General features: G+C 38.5%; 1 protein-coding gene across 1 annotated transcript; it reads right to left on the bottom strand.

Annotated features, from left to right (window-relative positions):
• Window positions 1-1,780: 1,780 nt before the first annotated feature.
• On the bottom strand, window positions 1,781-14,474 carry CTSO (cathepsin O). Its single transcript, XM_045831225.1, has 8 exons — window positions 14,146-14,474; window positions 12,826-12,934; window positions 12,093-12,232; window positions 9,704-9,871; window positions 8,290-8,411; window positions 4,937-5,100; window positions 4,258-4,350; window positions 1,781-3,804 (listed from the first exon to the last, which is right to left on the bottom strand). Exons 1-8 carry the CDS (start codon window positions 14,281-14,283, stop codon window positions 3,770-3,772), a joined length of 969 nt encoding a protein of 322 aa, XP_045687181.1. The 5' UTR covers window positions 14,284-14,474; the 3' UTR covers window positions 1,781-3,769.
• Window positions 14,475-17,744: the final 3,270 nt, after the last annotated feature.

Genomic DNA, 17,744 nt, shown 5'->3' on the forward strand with positions numbered 1-17,744 from the left:
TTGAACTGGTTACACTCCTCCTTGGAAGGTTTAGCATGGATTTCAGGAAGTTACTTTATAGTAAATGTCCTCAATTCAGGGTAGGGAGTTTTTTAGCAAGAGTAATATTCAAAGTGGCCTAGGCACTTTGCAGGCCTGATTCCCCACGGGAGAACCTATTTGTGGGCATGGGTCCTGTGCATCTCCGAGTGGGAGCTGGGCCCACGCCATGCAGAATGGTCTCCTACATGTACCCATGTACACAGTACCTCATGGTAGTTAGACTGCAAAAAGTGATGAGTAGCAGGGTGGCTAAATCAGTACATCCTGGCACTGCCATTTAGTAACTGTCTACTTTGGTGCAAACACCAGTTTAAGCCCATTTCCTATCTATTTATCATGGGGATAAAAATACTTACATTCTTTGTTTTTCTCCTCAAGTAATGAAAAATATGTTAATAGATGTTCTGTCACCAAGATGCTTTGGAATCTTGGAATAAATGCTATTTTGTCAAAGTTTATTCCTTTAACATACTAAATCATTTGATTTAATTTTTATCTATATTTCTTGGTGTTCGAAACTTATATAGTTGTAAGGACTTTTTTCAAAGGATATATCAGTAATTCTTCATGTCCATGTCAAAACAATTTGCAATGCCATGTTCTACCCTTGCCATTGTTCAAACTTGCTTCTAGTGCTGACATTCCACTTTACATAACAACTCTTAAATGGATCACAAAGCCACTGTAAAGTTGCCTACTTTAGAATTCACTTTGACATGGTTGTGAAATCACCCCCAGGAATGTCTTGATGGTTTTCATTGTGAAGGCTAATTACTATGTGTAGGTCTCATTGCTTTGTCTTAGCCTCAGTGGGTGAACTTCAAGTAGTTTGTGATGGCTGGAGCACAGCAGATGCCTACATAGAACTGCAGAGGTTGAGCTGAGAAGGAGCTCTCATTTGCAACAGTTGGCATGTTATCTTTTAGGCATCGGGGAGTCTCTGGTTTAAACAGGGGAATAACACAATACCATTGTCTTTAAGAAATGTAAATCCAAGGAACACAGAGTAGGTGGATTATAGTGACATCAATCAGAATCATCAGGAGGGCTTATTAAAACAAAGGGTTTTACAAATCCTCAGGTATTTTCTGGTCTGGGGACTACACTTTTGAGAACCATTGGATTAAAGAACATGGGTTTATTAGGTACAGCCAACCCACTGAACCATACCAGTCAGGGTTGGGTACACTACTCAACAGTGGAGATGAGATACTATGAACATGCATCAAAAAAGGAACAGTAGAAATGGAGAGGAGGCAGGTGACCAGGTGATTGGTTACTAAGGTATAATTGGCCTGATTAAGTATCTAAGGAGATTTCCCTTAATTTTATCAGTTGGGTGATTACTTAATGATGATGCTGTTTAATAAAGAGACTCTAGGAGGTGTAGCAGTCCTCCCTTCCCTTCCCTCCCCTTCCCTTCCTCTTTCTTTCTTTCTTTCTTTCTTTCTTTCTCTTTCTTTCTTTCTTTCTTTCTTTCTTTCTTTCTTTCTTTCTTTCTTTCTCTCTCTCTCTCTCTCTCTCTCTCTCTCTCTCTCTCTCTCTCTCTCTCTTTCTCTCTTTCTTTCTTTCTGACATTGAGGTTAAGGTGTGTATGGAGAAAACCGAAAATGAAGTACATGGATTTGGAACAGAGCAAACTCTTGGGTGAATGTGAAGCACATTATACTGTGTTTACAAATATAAGCCACACACTTCTGGAAATAGTCTTCTTAACACAAAGTCAAATCAAGCCTGTTTTATTATAAATGTCATCAAATTCAGAGCAGTTGTGAGGTATTAATCATTTTGTAATTTTAAAAATTTTTTAGCATTTAAGAGTATCATAAAAGCATTTACATTATACAGAAATCAGTAAATGAACACGAACTTAGTTCCGTTTGGCATACTTAAATAATTAGAATATTAACCCATTAAGCTATCAATGCTTAGCTTCCTGGAACATATCTAAACCTAAGTCAATACATATTCTTTTGAGATTGGTTCTGGTTGGTGTAAGAAAAAGAAGTATAGTGTTTTGTTTTTGATTTTCATTTCTAATAAACAGGATAGATACAAACCAAAAGAGAAATAAAAAGCAGGATGTCCTCAATTTTTTTAGTGGTTGCTTCTACATTTAGAATTTCACTTTTGTAATATATTTTACATTAGAAAGCAATCTGGAGGGATTGAGCGGGGGGGGAGAGAGGGAGAGAGAGAAAGAGGAACTCATGGCCATGGACAACAGTGTGGTGATTGCCAGTGGGAGCGTGGATGGGGGAGGTGAAGGGGGGTATGGGGACAATAAATGGTGATGGAAGGAAACTTGACTTGGGGTGGTGAACATACAATACAGTGTACAGATGTTGTGTTGTAGAACTGTGCACCTGAAATCTGTATAATTTTGTTAATCAGTGTCACCTCAAAGAAATTCAGTAAAAATTAGGGAGGCGGGGGAGAAGCAACCATGAATTTTATAGAAAAAATATTTACATATGTAGTCTTTGATTAGATTTTCTCATGTAACATTTAATACTGTTGTACAATCAAAAGATCAACTCTTATGCTATGAGGTTGTTCCCCAGCCACACATGATGATTTAGGCAAGGAACACGGGCATGAAGAACTAAGAACTGGGTGAAAGCCAAACAGGTGCACAGCAAAGTAGTTAGAATGGGAGTCTGGGAAGCATATGCAGGAAACTGGGAAAATGGAGAGCCTGAGAAACTCGCATTCTAGCTGATACCCCAGATTAATGACATTAGACTTTGAAAGGCATATTACCTACAAATAATGGGAAAAAGAGAAAGGCGAGAACTTGATGTTTGTGGCTTAGAAAGAACAAAATATATAGTTGTAGAATAGAAGTGAAAAATAAACAATGAGGCTTCTTAGCCAGGGAAGTCAAACAACCAGGAACACTTAGGAGTATCACAGTAAAGAGTAAGAGAAAGAGAGTGGGAAAATATGGAAAAATATATTGTCTTTCATTATAGGGAGATCAAAGTAAGAAATGAAGTCTAGTAGAATCTTCTTGACAATGAAAATTTCCAAATAATTTGTCTCTCAGGCAATGCTACTTGAGCTTTTCTTATCACACAGTTGCCATATAATTTATTGTCATTTTATTTTAACCTTGTAAAAAAGTGATTTTTGTCCTTTTGTTTCTGACTACATGGTCTCTCTGCAGTTTAAGGAATAAGTGCTATTTGTTAAGGTAAAGCTATTGGTATTTCAAAATCCTTATAAAATTTAATCTCAGAGGGTGAGAGTATAACTGTGAGAGGCACACATAATTTTAGGTTGGCTATTCCTGTATATACGGGTAAGCTAATGCAGTGGTTATATTCCACAAAGGAAAAGACATCTTATCACCTCTTTAATTCTACTTGAAGTATGACATTAAGAATAAAAACATAAAAAACAAACAAAACAGCAATCAAACAAAACCACGTAATAGCCTCTTCAAAATAAAGAGATCTAAGATATCGCCTAATTTGAGACTCAGTCCAGCATAGGAAACTGTCTCTCAGGTCTCAGTGCTGGTGTTCTTCCAAATGACTATGGTTGCCCATGTCTCCACATAAGAAGGGAACATTCTAGAACTTAGTTTAAATGCTACTAGGCCCTAGAAACTTTTGTGGGTATTTGCTAAAACCTAAAGGTAAATAATGCCGAGAATGCAGTACCAGCTACATTTCATTATGAACCTTCATTTTTGTGGTTGTTTCTTGATCCGATCAATATATCATACAAATATGGCAGAGATAGAATCTGCAATACCTAAGAGAAGAAAAAAAGAAATTATTAGAATGCGTCTATTTTCTCTTTATATGCCTTGTCCATAAACAAAACAAAACAATTTTCACTTGGGTTCAGAAAAAGTTAGCATCTACCCAAGTTTCACTTGGGTTCAGAAAAATTAAAAAGGAAATAATTTAACAGTTACAGCTCTCAACATAAACATGGCAACCTAAAAAGCAGATATTAGAGGATATGACTAATATTTTGTTTCAAGAAACTACAGTATAACCCAACATGACTTATTAACTGAGGCGATAAAATAATTTATACAACTATTTTTATCAATCGGCTAAAGTGAAAAATTATTACTATAAAAGTGATTTGAGTACGTTGGAAGCATACTATGAACTGGACAGGCCTGCAATTTTAATATATTCAGAGTATCTTTTTTGGCATTTAGCTCGAAGTTTTCAACATCAATTCATGACTCACCGCAAATATTCCCTCCCATTTTGACATGGGCATAGCCATCCACTCCCCATGAACTTCCCCATGAGTTCCTCACAATCCAATATGGAGTACTTCCTACAAAACAAAACAAGCTAACATACCTGAGAAACTCATACTGGTGTTAATGCATGTTAATTTAAATGGTATTTCTTGATCAATATAGCAACTTTGAGAGAATAATTGAAACTCTAACAGAATGCTAACTTAAGCTAGCTAAGTAAACCTGAGCTGTACTTATGTCAACACTCCAAATAATGGAAAAAATATGTTTGAATTCATTTCACTTAATGTGGGGCCTGCATAAAATGAAAACACACACGTATTTCCAGGGAATTAGAAAAAGGAAAATAAAAATAATTGTTAAATATATGTGATAAAATAAAAGGCACTTCTGTTTTCCCAACAATTATCTTAAACACTCCAGAGGGAAAATGCACATTATTTAAATCAATAATGATCATCATTCAAACAAGTTATCTACCAAAATTGATAGGCAGAAGCACCTTGGGGTCATTTGTCCCCAGAAGTCTTTTGAAAAGTTGTAAAGATGGTAGGAGGACTTAGACATAAGAAGATCAAATTTTAACCTTTTTAAGGATGGCAATCATTTGTCCATCACCCTAAGCTAGAAAGCAATCAATCAAGTCTTGCCAGCACTCACCTGTTTTGTCAAACCCAGTTATGATCACTGCATGATTGGCGTCTCCACTAGAGCAGTGATGCTGAATGATCCCTCCCAGATAATCTTGCCAGCTCAGGGCATCTACGATCCCTACCAAAGGACCAAAGGTAAGAAGCGCTTTTGCCATTTTGTCTTCTTGGTCACTACCAAAAGAGAAAGTATTTGTTTAAGGAGTTTAGTTTTTAAGGTAAGAATATTTTATAAAAATGATCTCTTTAATTTTTGTATGAATACAAGTAGGTTTGGTTGCAATTACAGAAGACTTAAACAATGGAGGCTAGAGAAGTCTGTGATATTGGCAATCTAGGGCTGCAGTGGGGCTACGGGATATCAGGAACCCAGGCTCCTTTTATGTTATTATTCTGCCACGTGAGGTGTCCATTCCCAAGGTCAATTAATGGTCCAAGATGGCCACATGGGGCTCCAGACATTTAACACATATTTCACACACCAGGAAGTAGAAGGAAGAGGTGCTATATCCCTGTTGAGACTTCCCAGAAGTAACACACACATTCTGCATATATCTGCATGGATCTCATTGGCTAGAATTCAGTCATATGGCTAAGTCTAGCTTCAAGGAAGATGGTGAATGAAGTTTTGCAACAAGCTGGCTGGCCAAGTATCCAGCTATAATATAAAGATTCTTTTAATAAGGAAAGTGGAAAGAGGGGATGCATGGAAATATCTCTGCCATACCATGTGAAAATCAAGAGACTGATCAACTGATGTTAGTGAATGTCAAATACAGAAATTATAGCAAAAGATTATCCCAAAGTGGCAAATATATTATATGATAGAAGAAATGTTAAGACACCAGAGAACTAGTACTAGATTGTGAAGACTGCAAAGACACAGTTATTGCTTCCACACTCTACACATGGACATCTAATGATAAATTTTTAGATGATCTTGAAAGTATGTGAGTAAACCATTATTTACATTTTTAAAGGTCAGCTTTGGGGCGGGGGGGCACTATGGCCAAGTTACTGGTATATCCGGCCATGAAGATAGTATTTGGTAGATTACTGCTGCAGCAAGACATGGGTGGATTAGTGGCTTGAAAGAGTATATAATCCTTCATCATGCCCAACTAGACATCAGTTCCTATCAAGAGAATATTTTCCCCACAGATGAGGGGGAAAAATGAATGATTAATAGTAGAAATGACTGAAATAGAAACTACACATTTATTCTACACATTTATTCATTACCTTTTAACTTGAAGATATGTTTTTTGGGAATCTATGACCAGCCATTTCTAATTTTTGTCACTGTAATAGTAATTAGTATTCACTAGCATTACCCTGAAACAGGCAAAATTATATAATTTCTTAAAAGGCATCATGGTGGGGTATAGACTTTGAAGTTCTACATACTGGGGTTCAAATTCCAGCTATAGTCTGGAGTCATTCCATCTACCTTGTAGAATCAATATAAGGATAAAATTATAGGTATAAACTTTGTAGCATGCCTAACACATTTTCCTCTAAGTTAACAAAAAAAATTGTTTCCTTCCCCCATTCCTGACTTATCTAATAAACTAATTTTTCTTAGCATAAGCTTTAGTGTATAATATATATTTTATTATACTCAATTTAAAAAAATTGTAATCTATGATAATCCACTGCTTTGTCTTCTTTAGAAATTATTATATCTAACATGCCATACATTGTTTTGTTTGTTGCCTGACTCTATCACTAAAATATAGTCCCAAGGAAGGATTTTTGTCTGTTTGTTCACTGTCTAATCTCTATAACCTGAAACAGAGCTCAGTAAGTATTTGAATGAATAAATGAATAAGTCAAAGGAAGGTCTTCTTGTACAATCTATCACAGTTAGCTTAGCATTGTATTATCAGAGAGTTTAAAGTCCAGTGTGATCACAGAGATTTTTTAGGGACCCCTTTCTGTTTAATCAAAGGGGTGGATAAACCTTGTTTCAGGCCCAATGTCAGTGACCTCTGCAGATTCTCACGCTCACTCACTCTCCAACTCAGACTAATGCCTCTTAGTCTTTTGTTTCTTTCTAACTTTCTCAGTCATGACCCCATGACAAGGGATTCCCTGAATCCTTTTCTAGTGACATTTTGAAAATTGTGCCTTCTTGTACACACACGTCATTTATACTGTCAAGGAACTGAGAGCTCACAGAGGCACACTTTCTCAAAGGAGATGCTGACCACTGTACTCAGTGACCCTGCCCATGTTATTACAGATCCAGTGTGGCCTGCTGTCCATGGAATGGAAGCTTTCTGGTGCATGGTCCCTACAGTCACCCTGGGTGCCCTTGTCAGGGACAGGAGCTGTGCTGACAATCTGCCAGTCCTCCGACACACTTATGCTTATTTAGAGGGGTTCCATTTTGTTCAAGGGTCCAATTTCACCCTTGATTCCCTTCACGTCCCATGGGTAGACACCATCTGGATGCGGAGTTTCTGTTCGTGTTCAGCACCAGTAACTTAGAGGGCAGTCACCTCATCCAAATTTAATTTAATTTCTCTGTGTTCTCTGTTTCAAAAGACTGCACTAAACTCCCTTCATATTTAAAAACAAACAAAACAATAAAGGCACATTTGGGTTGAGTCTTTCTCTTTTGTTATCATTTCTGATCATCTATTTTGTACTATATCGAATGGTCACAATGGTCTCTCACAGGCTTTAAGATTTTCATATAATTTGAAAGCATTTTTAAGTGGTTGTTTTCCCCTGAACCTGTCCAAAGTCAATTTGCCCTTCAAGCTCTGACACAAATCATCTTCCTCAGCTTTTTCTTATCTACGTCTCACTCCCCTTGTGCCAATATAGGGTGTGCTACAGAATCTATCTCCAGTAATACATTCCTCCTTGTTTCTAATGTGGAAGTTTCAGTTTATGCTTTTCTTAGAGTTGATGGCTTGAGATGCAAGGGGCATAGTGGGTGTTCGAGAAATTATTCCTGGTAAGTAGACTGCTTGACAGTAGCTTAGGCATCTATTCAAGGCCACTTTCCATTGATTCCATGGGAGGATTAAAATATACTAATGGTAATTACAGCATGTAGAATTGGTAAAAGGAAGGTGGTAAATATAAATTATACCTTTACCTGGATTTAATGTGTTGATTTGAGCTTTATATTTTTATTATAATGACACATTAACACCCACGTAGATTGTATTTAAGGAAGAACATCCCTAGCACTCCATGGTGATTGACAATTAGTCTCTCTAGTAGAAGGTAGGTTTGAAAACAATTACAAATATGCATGAAGCCTTCAACCAACTTATTAATTCTGAATAGTCAATAGATCATAAAATAAGAAATAGGAAGAAAATCACAGCAGCATGAGACATTTACCTGAAGTCATGTACAGAATAACCTTTGATTGAAAATCCAGAATGTGAATCAGAAAAGTAATGGCAGAGGCCATTCTGTGCTTTAAATGGGTATTCTGAATCTCTCACCAGCTTTACCTGTGTCTGAAAAAAAAAAAATCACCCAGACAACTGTATTTGAACATTAATAAAAAAATTCAAAGACGAAAATAAAAAGAAAATAATTGCCCAAAGCATTCATTCTCTGTCATGCAGTTGTTTTAGAAGTCAAACAGAACTTTCTGCAATGTGTCAACATAAAATTCAACTTGGCCACACCTTCATCATGAGGGTATTCTTTGAGGAATTAAAGATCTTAAATTCAGTCTTTAAGTGTTCATTATGGACATCCTAGAAATTAGAATCATTATCTTTCTTTCTCTCTTATTCTCGTTTTTTTTTTCCCCGTATCCTCCTTCCTTGGAACCTCTATCAATCTAAAAATAAAGTCTTGTCATCTTTCTTCAGAGATTATAATAGGGCAATCCACTTTCCTTTAGGCTTCTGGTTCTACATGAGCAAGTCTCTGAGACTCACTCAGTACAGTGGTTTATGCTCAGGCAATGGTCAGGTCAAGCATTTTTTCCATCCTCTTCCCTCTGTGCCTTTCATCTGGGATGTGACACTTATTTTATAGGTGTATGTACACACACCTCCTTCTCTGAATGTTGGGCTTATGAAAGGGAGAAGAAACAGTTCATTGTGCCCATTATATAGAGCAGCTTTGGGCATTCAGTGACTCAAATATAGCAAATGATTAAGGGAAGGATAGTTGAGTTTGGGGAACTCAGTTTTAGAAAGCATAATAGCACCCTTGTTGGCTGCTTTCACATAGCCTGTGTTGGATCCAGGACAATGTCAGAAAGTATCCTAAGAACACTGAGGGACACTGGGATAGAGCGGGTAAAGATGTCCAGTAGGTAGCGGAGGATTTAAGGTGCAATTCTGGCAATATAAGGTGCAATATTTTGCAATATAATCTCACATCTTCATCTATATAATGAGTAACTAAATTAGCTGACCTATAATGTCCCTTTTAACCTTTATATTCAGAAATTCTATGGAAATGGTTAATCATATGCTCTCTTCTTTCTGGCTCACTATTTGACATGCATCTGAAAAATAAAAGCATTTACCTTTTAAGAAATGTTCAGAAATAAACATAAATTATTTTGGGTGAACAGATCTCAGGTAAGATTTTCTACCTTTTGATTTTGATGGCTGACTTACCTAGAAGCAATTCATTTTAAAATCTGATTCATACAAGTTTTGGTCATCTAAATTTTGAAACTTAAAAACATTGTTAGTAAACAAGAGTAAACTTGTTTGAATTAGGAACACACATTAAATAAGCAAAAGAGGAAGCAAAGAGTTTAAAAGGCTGAGAAACTAGTCACCTGATTTAGCCAGTTCAAAGCACTGAGCGTAGAGCCTCCATTGCAGCCGTAATTGCTGTATGAACAGTCAATGACCTGCTGCACGCTTAGGTCTTCCAAAGGCTCCCCTTTTATAGCATATGCCGACTCCACTGCACCTACCACGCTGAAGGCCCAGCACCCTCCGCACTGTTTTAAAATAGAAACAAAATAGCACTTTTTATCAAGCGCTGTTCAAACCAGGTTTGCCAACATTTTTCAATATCACAAGTTATCAAGCCAAGTGAGTAGAGTCTGGAGGCCTACAAGAACATAAAGGGCCATCCTTTTGGTTTCCAAATTGAAAAAAATGAAACCAAAATTCTCTTTTAAGTATCAAAACCCAGCAATTAGTTAAAGATAAATTGGCATATCACTAATGCAAAGTAGATAATGCAAGATAAAAGCAAATTTTAGAGACTCAGAAAACAGACTGGTGGTACTTTTAAAGACCAGTCAGTTCATTAAACAGGTGATACCTGTTTCTGAGACATTCACTGATTCCATCCTATTCTCCAATCCCGGGGGTCTCCTGACTCTATGCTTCTGTTTCATTCACCATCTCCCCCCAGCACAGGTGATAAGGTGCGGTGGGGTGAGGATGTGTGTCACACATGTTGTGCTCATTATTTGATGGACACAGGAACTGAATGAGTTCTGTTTTAAGCTCTCAAATGCCGGCACGTGCATATTATGAAAGCACATGAAATGTCCTCATGGTAGGAACCCATATTCATCATTCTTCATTCAAATGTTGGCTGGCAATCTTCCTGATTCTGGATCTATTAGCTTGCTTTTATTGGACGGACTGGAACAAAAGAGTAAAAGGATGGGTCCTGAAAGGGAAGGGATGGAGCAAATGGAATCAAGGACCATGCACAAGAAAGACAGAACCCCAGAAAAGGCAGAGGTGAGAGTGGGATTCGGAATTGGGTAGAACTGACCTCATCACAGTTCCATGTGTTGCAGAATTAGACAAAGAAAGAAAGCACAACTTGTCGTCTTCATGGAGTGAAGTTTTGAACAACTTTATGGATTAAACTGTCCTTTTATGCCTACATCTCCAGTGCCTACAGCACAGTGAAATATTTACTGAGGGACTAGGCTGCAGAACCTTCACGCATTGAGAAATGTGAATACAGGCTGCTGAGACCACATCTACAGCCAGCTTTAGTTAAGCTCCCTTGGGCTTCCCTAGGATGGCAATGGCTGCTCAAAAATATCTCTCCAGTAAGTCCTTTAATTAAAGATTCCTAATTAAATGTTCCCCCTTACTACAATGTAGACATTCCTGGGAGGATTAGATTTTAGACTACTCCACACTTGATGATGAATCCAATAACAAAGCCCATGATTTGGTGGTAAAATGTAATTCACAGCAATAAATATAGAACCTGGGAAATAAAAAGGATCACCCTAAATCAATGGTGATAAGAAACTGCAGGGTCCAGAATACTTGCCACATTGTCAGACTGGCACTAGATGTATCAGGATGATCACTTTGTAAGTCATATAAATGTCTGATCACTATGTTGTACACCTGAAAGTAGTATAACACTGTGTATCAATTGTAATTGAAAAAAAAATTTTAAAAGGGGAGGCTGAACGGCCTGTTGCGGTATCTGTTGCAGATACATCAAGACCACAGCCACATGGTTAGGCTGCTGATCAGCTGACATTTCCTGTGCTGCAACTTTTACTACCCTTTATTTTGTTGAAGTGTGTCACTGAGTGTGACACATTTTTAAATGTACTCTAACCTCATTTTCCCCATAATCCCTTTCATTTTTCCTGCGTGGTTTTGCATAGGTGGTGATTTTTAGGAATGTAAGTATATGTCACATTATAGCAAAAATGACTGCATTCTTAAGGGTCACAGATAGAAAGTGTAAGATCCTTTAGAGGGTAGGGTTTTCTGTTGGAGCTCAAGGGGTGAGGCCTGAGAAGCCAAGAGACCAGGTTACACTGTCACTAAATGTGCTTCGTATCATGTTACTTTTTCAGTGCTGTTTCCCTTTTAGTAGCCAAATTTACTTTCCCCAGCCTCCCATCTGCTATTCTAAAGAATCTTTGGTAACTGTCACACAGCTGCTGGGAAGCACCTCTGAGCCAGTGTGCTGGTAGCAATGGTAATCAGTGAGAGAACACATCAAAGATGGTTTATCTCAGAATAAAAGTCGAGCTTTGATGTCTGCCTCCCACTCCTCCTGAGTCCAGTCTTACTGCCATGTTTTGAATGATTAGGGTGTGATTTTTACCTAAGGAAATGATGGCTTCCCTTACAAATTTGATTGAACTTGACCTCAAAGGTGACTTCCCATGCTAAGGTGATTTAAAACAAAACAAAACAAAACAAAACCCTAAAACTTACCGCCTGCTGGTTTCTCACTAGTGTTACAACATGCTTGTCTCTCCAGTCAAATCTTAAAGGCAAAGACATGTTGGAGATGAGCTCTGGCACTTCTGCTGCGTATTTGGGGAATGCGAAAGGTTTGCTTCTCAAGTAAATAGCTGAGTAGAAACATGAAATGAAAAGACAACAATATTACATTCCAGGAAGGACCTCTGAAGGTTCTTTTTGGAGGAAATTTTCAAACAGAAACAGTAGCTTTCAGGTAGAGCCTGCCATTTGCGACTTTTCTATGTGCTTTTCCATAACATGAAATGAAGTTCAATGGAAGCTACAAAAGATAAGAATTCTTACAATAGAGAGGGAACTGCCATATGAAATGACTTGTTTGAAAGAACCAGGACAATAATAAAAATGAGTATAATTAGTATCATTTGTTTTGTCAGAACCCATGGAGACATGGGTAACTTGAATAGAAATAGCACTAAAAATTATGGAAGGAATGAGGCATTCACTGTCCCTTACAGCCACACAAAAATGCCTTGTATCTGTAACATTTCTTATGCAATAATTAGAAGAGTGGCCATGCATTTCTTTTTTCTGTCAGCACCTAGGACATGCTCAATCTTAGCATTTAATAAATTGTTAACTATTACTCAATTTTCTAGGTTCACAATTCAACAATCCCTTAAAAGTTAAGGAAACAAGTTAAAAATCAAGGAACCAATCAACTAATAGCACCACTACATCATACCTTTAAACTCTTCAGGAAATAAATATGAAAACTGATTTATTCCATAGATGGCAGAAGAATTTTCACTAGGAAATAAAGAATTCAAATATTGATGTCTATTAAGACTTTCCTAAAAGAAAAAAAAAAGGTAATTTATATCACCTATGTTAACTTTCCAAAGCAATTTGTGTATAACTAACTTGGAGATATTCTTCAGGTGTGAAAGTCAAAGCTTGATTTATTTCCAGCAGATCTCAATGAAAGATTTGTATAAGAAAATGTGATCATAGTTGTAAATGTTTTGTATTAGAAATACTATCTGCTTTCAGGGATATTTTTCAGGCTGGGGAAGATATGTCTAATCCATTTGTAACTTGTCTTCACTAAGCCCATTGATAGCACTAGATATATGTTTTTTTAATATAGTGAAAAAATTGCAAATAAGCCTTTAAACAGATTTGGTGAAAAATAATTATCTTTACGTATTTTTTGTTTTCGTTTGTTGTAACTGAATGTGTGTAATTGAATGAGTTACAATAAGATATTCCAATTCTTGTCTGGAAGAGGATCCAGGACCAAAGAACTTGAAATTATCTTATGATTGTAAAACTAGGGAAAACATGTCATTTCGACATTAACAGTTCGTTTCAAAGCTTTCTAACCAGCTTAATTTATACTTAGCCAACCTGTCTGTTCCAGAGTTTTAATGCTGGGGTGAAATCTAACTATAATTACGAAGACATTTCAAAATAAACTGAAAAAGAAATTAAATGTTCCCTTTCTCTAAATCAGTCTCCACCAAGGCTCTGACTTGGTGAACTTTTAAGGAGAAGCAGGAGTCTAAGGAGCCCAGTACACGAAAACCATAACCTGGCAAGATTCTTCCAGCTCGCTCAATCAGTGCTGGGTCTTTTACCAAGTTCTGATTCCAGAAGCAGTTTACCAGCGCCCTCCTTTGGAAGAAAACAATGCAGGTTTCTTCCGCTTATTTCTGATCCCTGCCAAGCAGTGCTGCTAAAAGTGGGAGCTTCCAATCAAGAACAGTTTGAACATATCCATTGATTACTTGGAGTGCGTTATATAAATTCACAACGGCAAACTTTCGTGGAAAATCAAATATTTGAGTTAGCACAGGCACAGGAGAGAGCGAGACACAGCCACGTGGGCGAGGCAGGGAGAAGCTCTCGGGTGTTATCCCAGCCCTGAAACCCCAGCGCGCCACAGAGCTGAGGGCGTGGGGACCCCCGGGAGTCGCGGGGCTCGCTGGCCCCTCTCCCCCAGCCCAGACTTCGGACAGGACAGGGCGAGACGGAAACAAACACGGAGGCGCTCGCTGGGTACCCGGAAGGCGGCCTCCTGTCGCTCGCGGCTCCGCGGTCCAGTCCGGGTGAAGGTGGCCCCGGGACCGGCTCCGGGGCCCGCGCCGCAGCACCAGCAGCAGCAAAGGAGCCAGAGCCGCCCGAGCACCCGCAGCTCCATGCCGGCTCCGAAGCCCGCGGACCCAGCCGCGCGCGTTTCCTTTCGGTTCTTCTGCTCCTCCTCCTCCCGGGGTTTGGGGGGCGGGGGGAGAAAGCGGCAGAGCGGGGTGTGCGGTCCTATAGACTGTCACTCCCCAAGTCCCTGTTGCTCTGGGCCTGGGAATGCACTTAGGTGCAAACCGTTGAGGTTCTCGCTCCCGGTTGGGGGGAAGAAACGCCAGGCACTGGACCACGTGCTTTCCGGTTTCATCTATCAATTAGAGAAAAAGTTTTCTTCACACAGGAACACGAACACACAGACTATTGAGTGGTCCGCACTTCCAGAATTAAGTCTTTATTTGTCTTTTATCTCAAATGGGAAGATTCAGGCAGTGGTTGAATTTAACTTGACCTTAATCCTGTTGTCACTTCTACGACGGTCCCTTACCTTCAGAAACTAACTCTGAAATGATGTTTGAGAATTTACACGGAGACATTAATTCAGCAGGTATTTGTTTAGCAGTACGTTAGAAAAACGTACGGTGTTGGAACAAGCGCACAATTTCTCGATGTATTTATATTGGGGCCATTTGGAAACTCTCGAAGTCTGTTTCTTCAGTTGCACAAAAAGATAGAGATAGCACCTATTTCTTAAACGTGTGGTAAAATTTAAATAAAGTAATCCCCATAAAACACTTTGTATGATGCCTGACACATTTTAAGTGCTCAGTATTAGCTAGTTGTTTAATTTTTAAGTTACCCCTCCCCCATTTTATTGTTACTCTGCTTTCCATCTACTCGGCTTAGCTCATCATTTTCGTGCTTTCTTCTTGTGTTTTTCCTTCAAAAAATTTCATTTCATAGTACTCCAATTCTAGAGAATGGACCTTAGAAGGGACAAAAATAGTGTTTAAATAAGTTAACGTCCTAATATGGCAGCATCTGAAGTTAAGTATTTTCTGGTGGAAGGGGAGAAAATCCCCTTTGGAGAGACTGGGGGACTTCCAATGTCCACTATCACAGGTCCAGGATGACTCTAGGAACTGTTCAGCTGTTTCTCAAATTTAAAGTGCACAGGACACCTAAAATTATTATAAAATAATATTGAGTGTCAACTATAAGTAAAATATAAAAATTTTTAGAAAGGAAATAACATAAAAATAAGTGCACAGGAAATGCAAATTCTGACCCAGTAGTTCTGCTTTTTTAACAATCTCCGGGGCTGTCGCTGCCTCTGGTAACACAGGCCACACATGGAGTGACAAAACAGTGCACCACTATTACTATTTCTCCAGCTTTGCTCCCGTGGTGGGAACTGGGAAGACGGCTGGGGTAACTCCCTATCTCAGAGAAAATTCCGTACGCCTTTCTGATCATTCCACCTCTGCTTATTTCCTGGAAAAGAGAGTAGTCAGTACTCAGTATTCCTGGGCCTCAGGATCAGCTACATAGTTTGCACACCAAGTGTAAAATGGGGGCCCCTTCTTCGTGTATTATTAACAATTTCAAGACAGGAACAGTAGGGCATTAAAGCAATAAGCACAGGGTCCTGCATGACTGCACAGGCGATGGACCCACAGAGGCAGCTCTACTAGGCCTTTCTATAATAACCTTTACCATACAGTGCTTATGGAAGTCTTCAGAATTGATGTCATGACCCTCATAAACTTTTTAGAACCACCATCTGACTTATGTCTTTAGTTTTTATCTAGGTACAGTGAGTTATGCTATTCTCTGATACAGAATTGGTAATAAAAATAAAATACACCTGTTCTGGGAACTAAGAGTAAAGACTTGGAAACTTTTTTATATGCACGTTTGATGAGATATATTACTCTTGGAATATATAGTGACAAAGATTTCATTTAGACAGTACATTCAACAATCAATATTGATGTGAACCTCGGTAGTACTTCTTCACCTAGCCCTTATTTGGAAATCACTCAAGCTAATACTTATTTTTTTTTAAAACAGAGGTTTGCATTCAGATCACAATTATTGTTTGTTGACAGCTTACTGAATCAGAAAATTTAATCATAGGGAGTTGTCTCTATCCTAGCATAAGAGGCTGTGTAAAAATTAAAAAAAAAAACAAAAATTACAATAGATTTGCTTCCTAAGCTCCAATCAGCAAGTATTTATTGAGCACCTATTAAGTACCAGATATTGTTCTATGTAATGAGGATCCATCAGTGCATATATGACTAAAGAGATGAAATTTACCTCCTCATGGAACTGACATGCAGTGAGAAAGGATGCACAGATAAATTAGGAAAAATGTTATGGGGCAATAAAGTGGTATTGGGAGAATCAGGTGTGTGCAGGACTGGGGTTACAATTTTAGGTAAGGTGCTCAGGACAGACCTCCCTGAGAAGGAGGCATTTGAGTAAAGGCTTGAAGGAGGTGAGAGGGAGATATCCTGATATTTGGGGAAGAAAAACTAAGATGGGATAGTTAGTACAAAGGCCTTGAGGTGAAAGTATGCCTGCCACATTCCGGAAATATAAAAGTCAGAGTGGAAGAAGTGGAGAGAAAGAAGGAGAGAGTAGAAGATGAGATGAGTAGGAAGCACACAGAGTATATAGGTCTTTGGAGGTTAAGGGGGGATCAAAATTATTTATTAAATACTTTTTTAAGGTTTGAAGGTTTTCATCTTGAAAGTGAAGGTCACAAGTATTTGCTAATTTTCAGGATAAACACTGTAAATTACATCTACATGGGAGGTGTGATTTTTTTTCATTAAAAATGCAAAATACCACACTCCTGTATTAATTCTGTATTAATTACCTGTTGCTACATAGCAAATAACCCCTAAACTTAGTAGCTTCAAAATACTGACATTTATCATCTCACCCAGTTTTGGTGGAGCAGGTTGGGAATGACCTAGCTGGATGGTTCTGGCTCAGACTCTGTCATGAGCTTGCAGATAAGCTGTTAAAACAGCTGTAGTCACCTGAAGGCATCCCAGAGTTAGAGGGTTTGCTTTCAAGCTCACATGACTGCTGGCAGGAGTCTTTGGTTGTTCTCAGGCTTTTGGACAAAGGCCTCAGATCCTTATCACCTGGGTTCTCCAGAGACCTGCTGTAGCAAGACAAGGGTCTTTCCCCAGAGTGAGATTAGAGGGACTGAGAGAATGGGCAAGGGGATGACTAAGAAGGAAGCAGCTGTGTCCTCTACCGCCTGATCTTGAAAGTGACCTATCATCCCTTCTGCTCTTGGTTGCACAGACCCAGCCTGGTACTATGTGAGAGGTGGGGATTACCGAGAGTGTGCATAACAGGAAGTGAGGTTTCTTGGGTGACATCTGGGAAACCAGCCACCACAGGCTCATCTTTGACTTGAGCTGTCCAGTAAAAAATATGGTCACTTTTTTTTGTATGAAAATAATCTGGCCCTTCATCCACTTTTGCAAATGCTTCTCAATCTCTATGATATTAAAATCATTATTTCTTTTTGTTTCTACCTTTTCATGAGTCTTCTGG

The sequence above is a fragment of the Phyllostomus hastatus genome, unplaced genomic scaffold, assembly GCF_019186645.2.
Source record: "Phyllostomus hastatus isolate PE091 unplaced genomic scaffold, TTU_PhHast_1.1 phas_contig_159, whole genome shotgun sequence".
Lineage (NCBI taxonomy): Eukaryota > Metazoa > Chordata > Mammalia > Chiroptera > Phyllostomidae > Phyllostomus > Phyllostomus hastatus.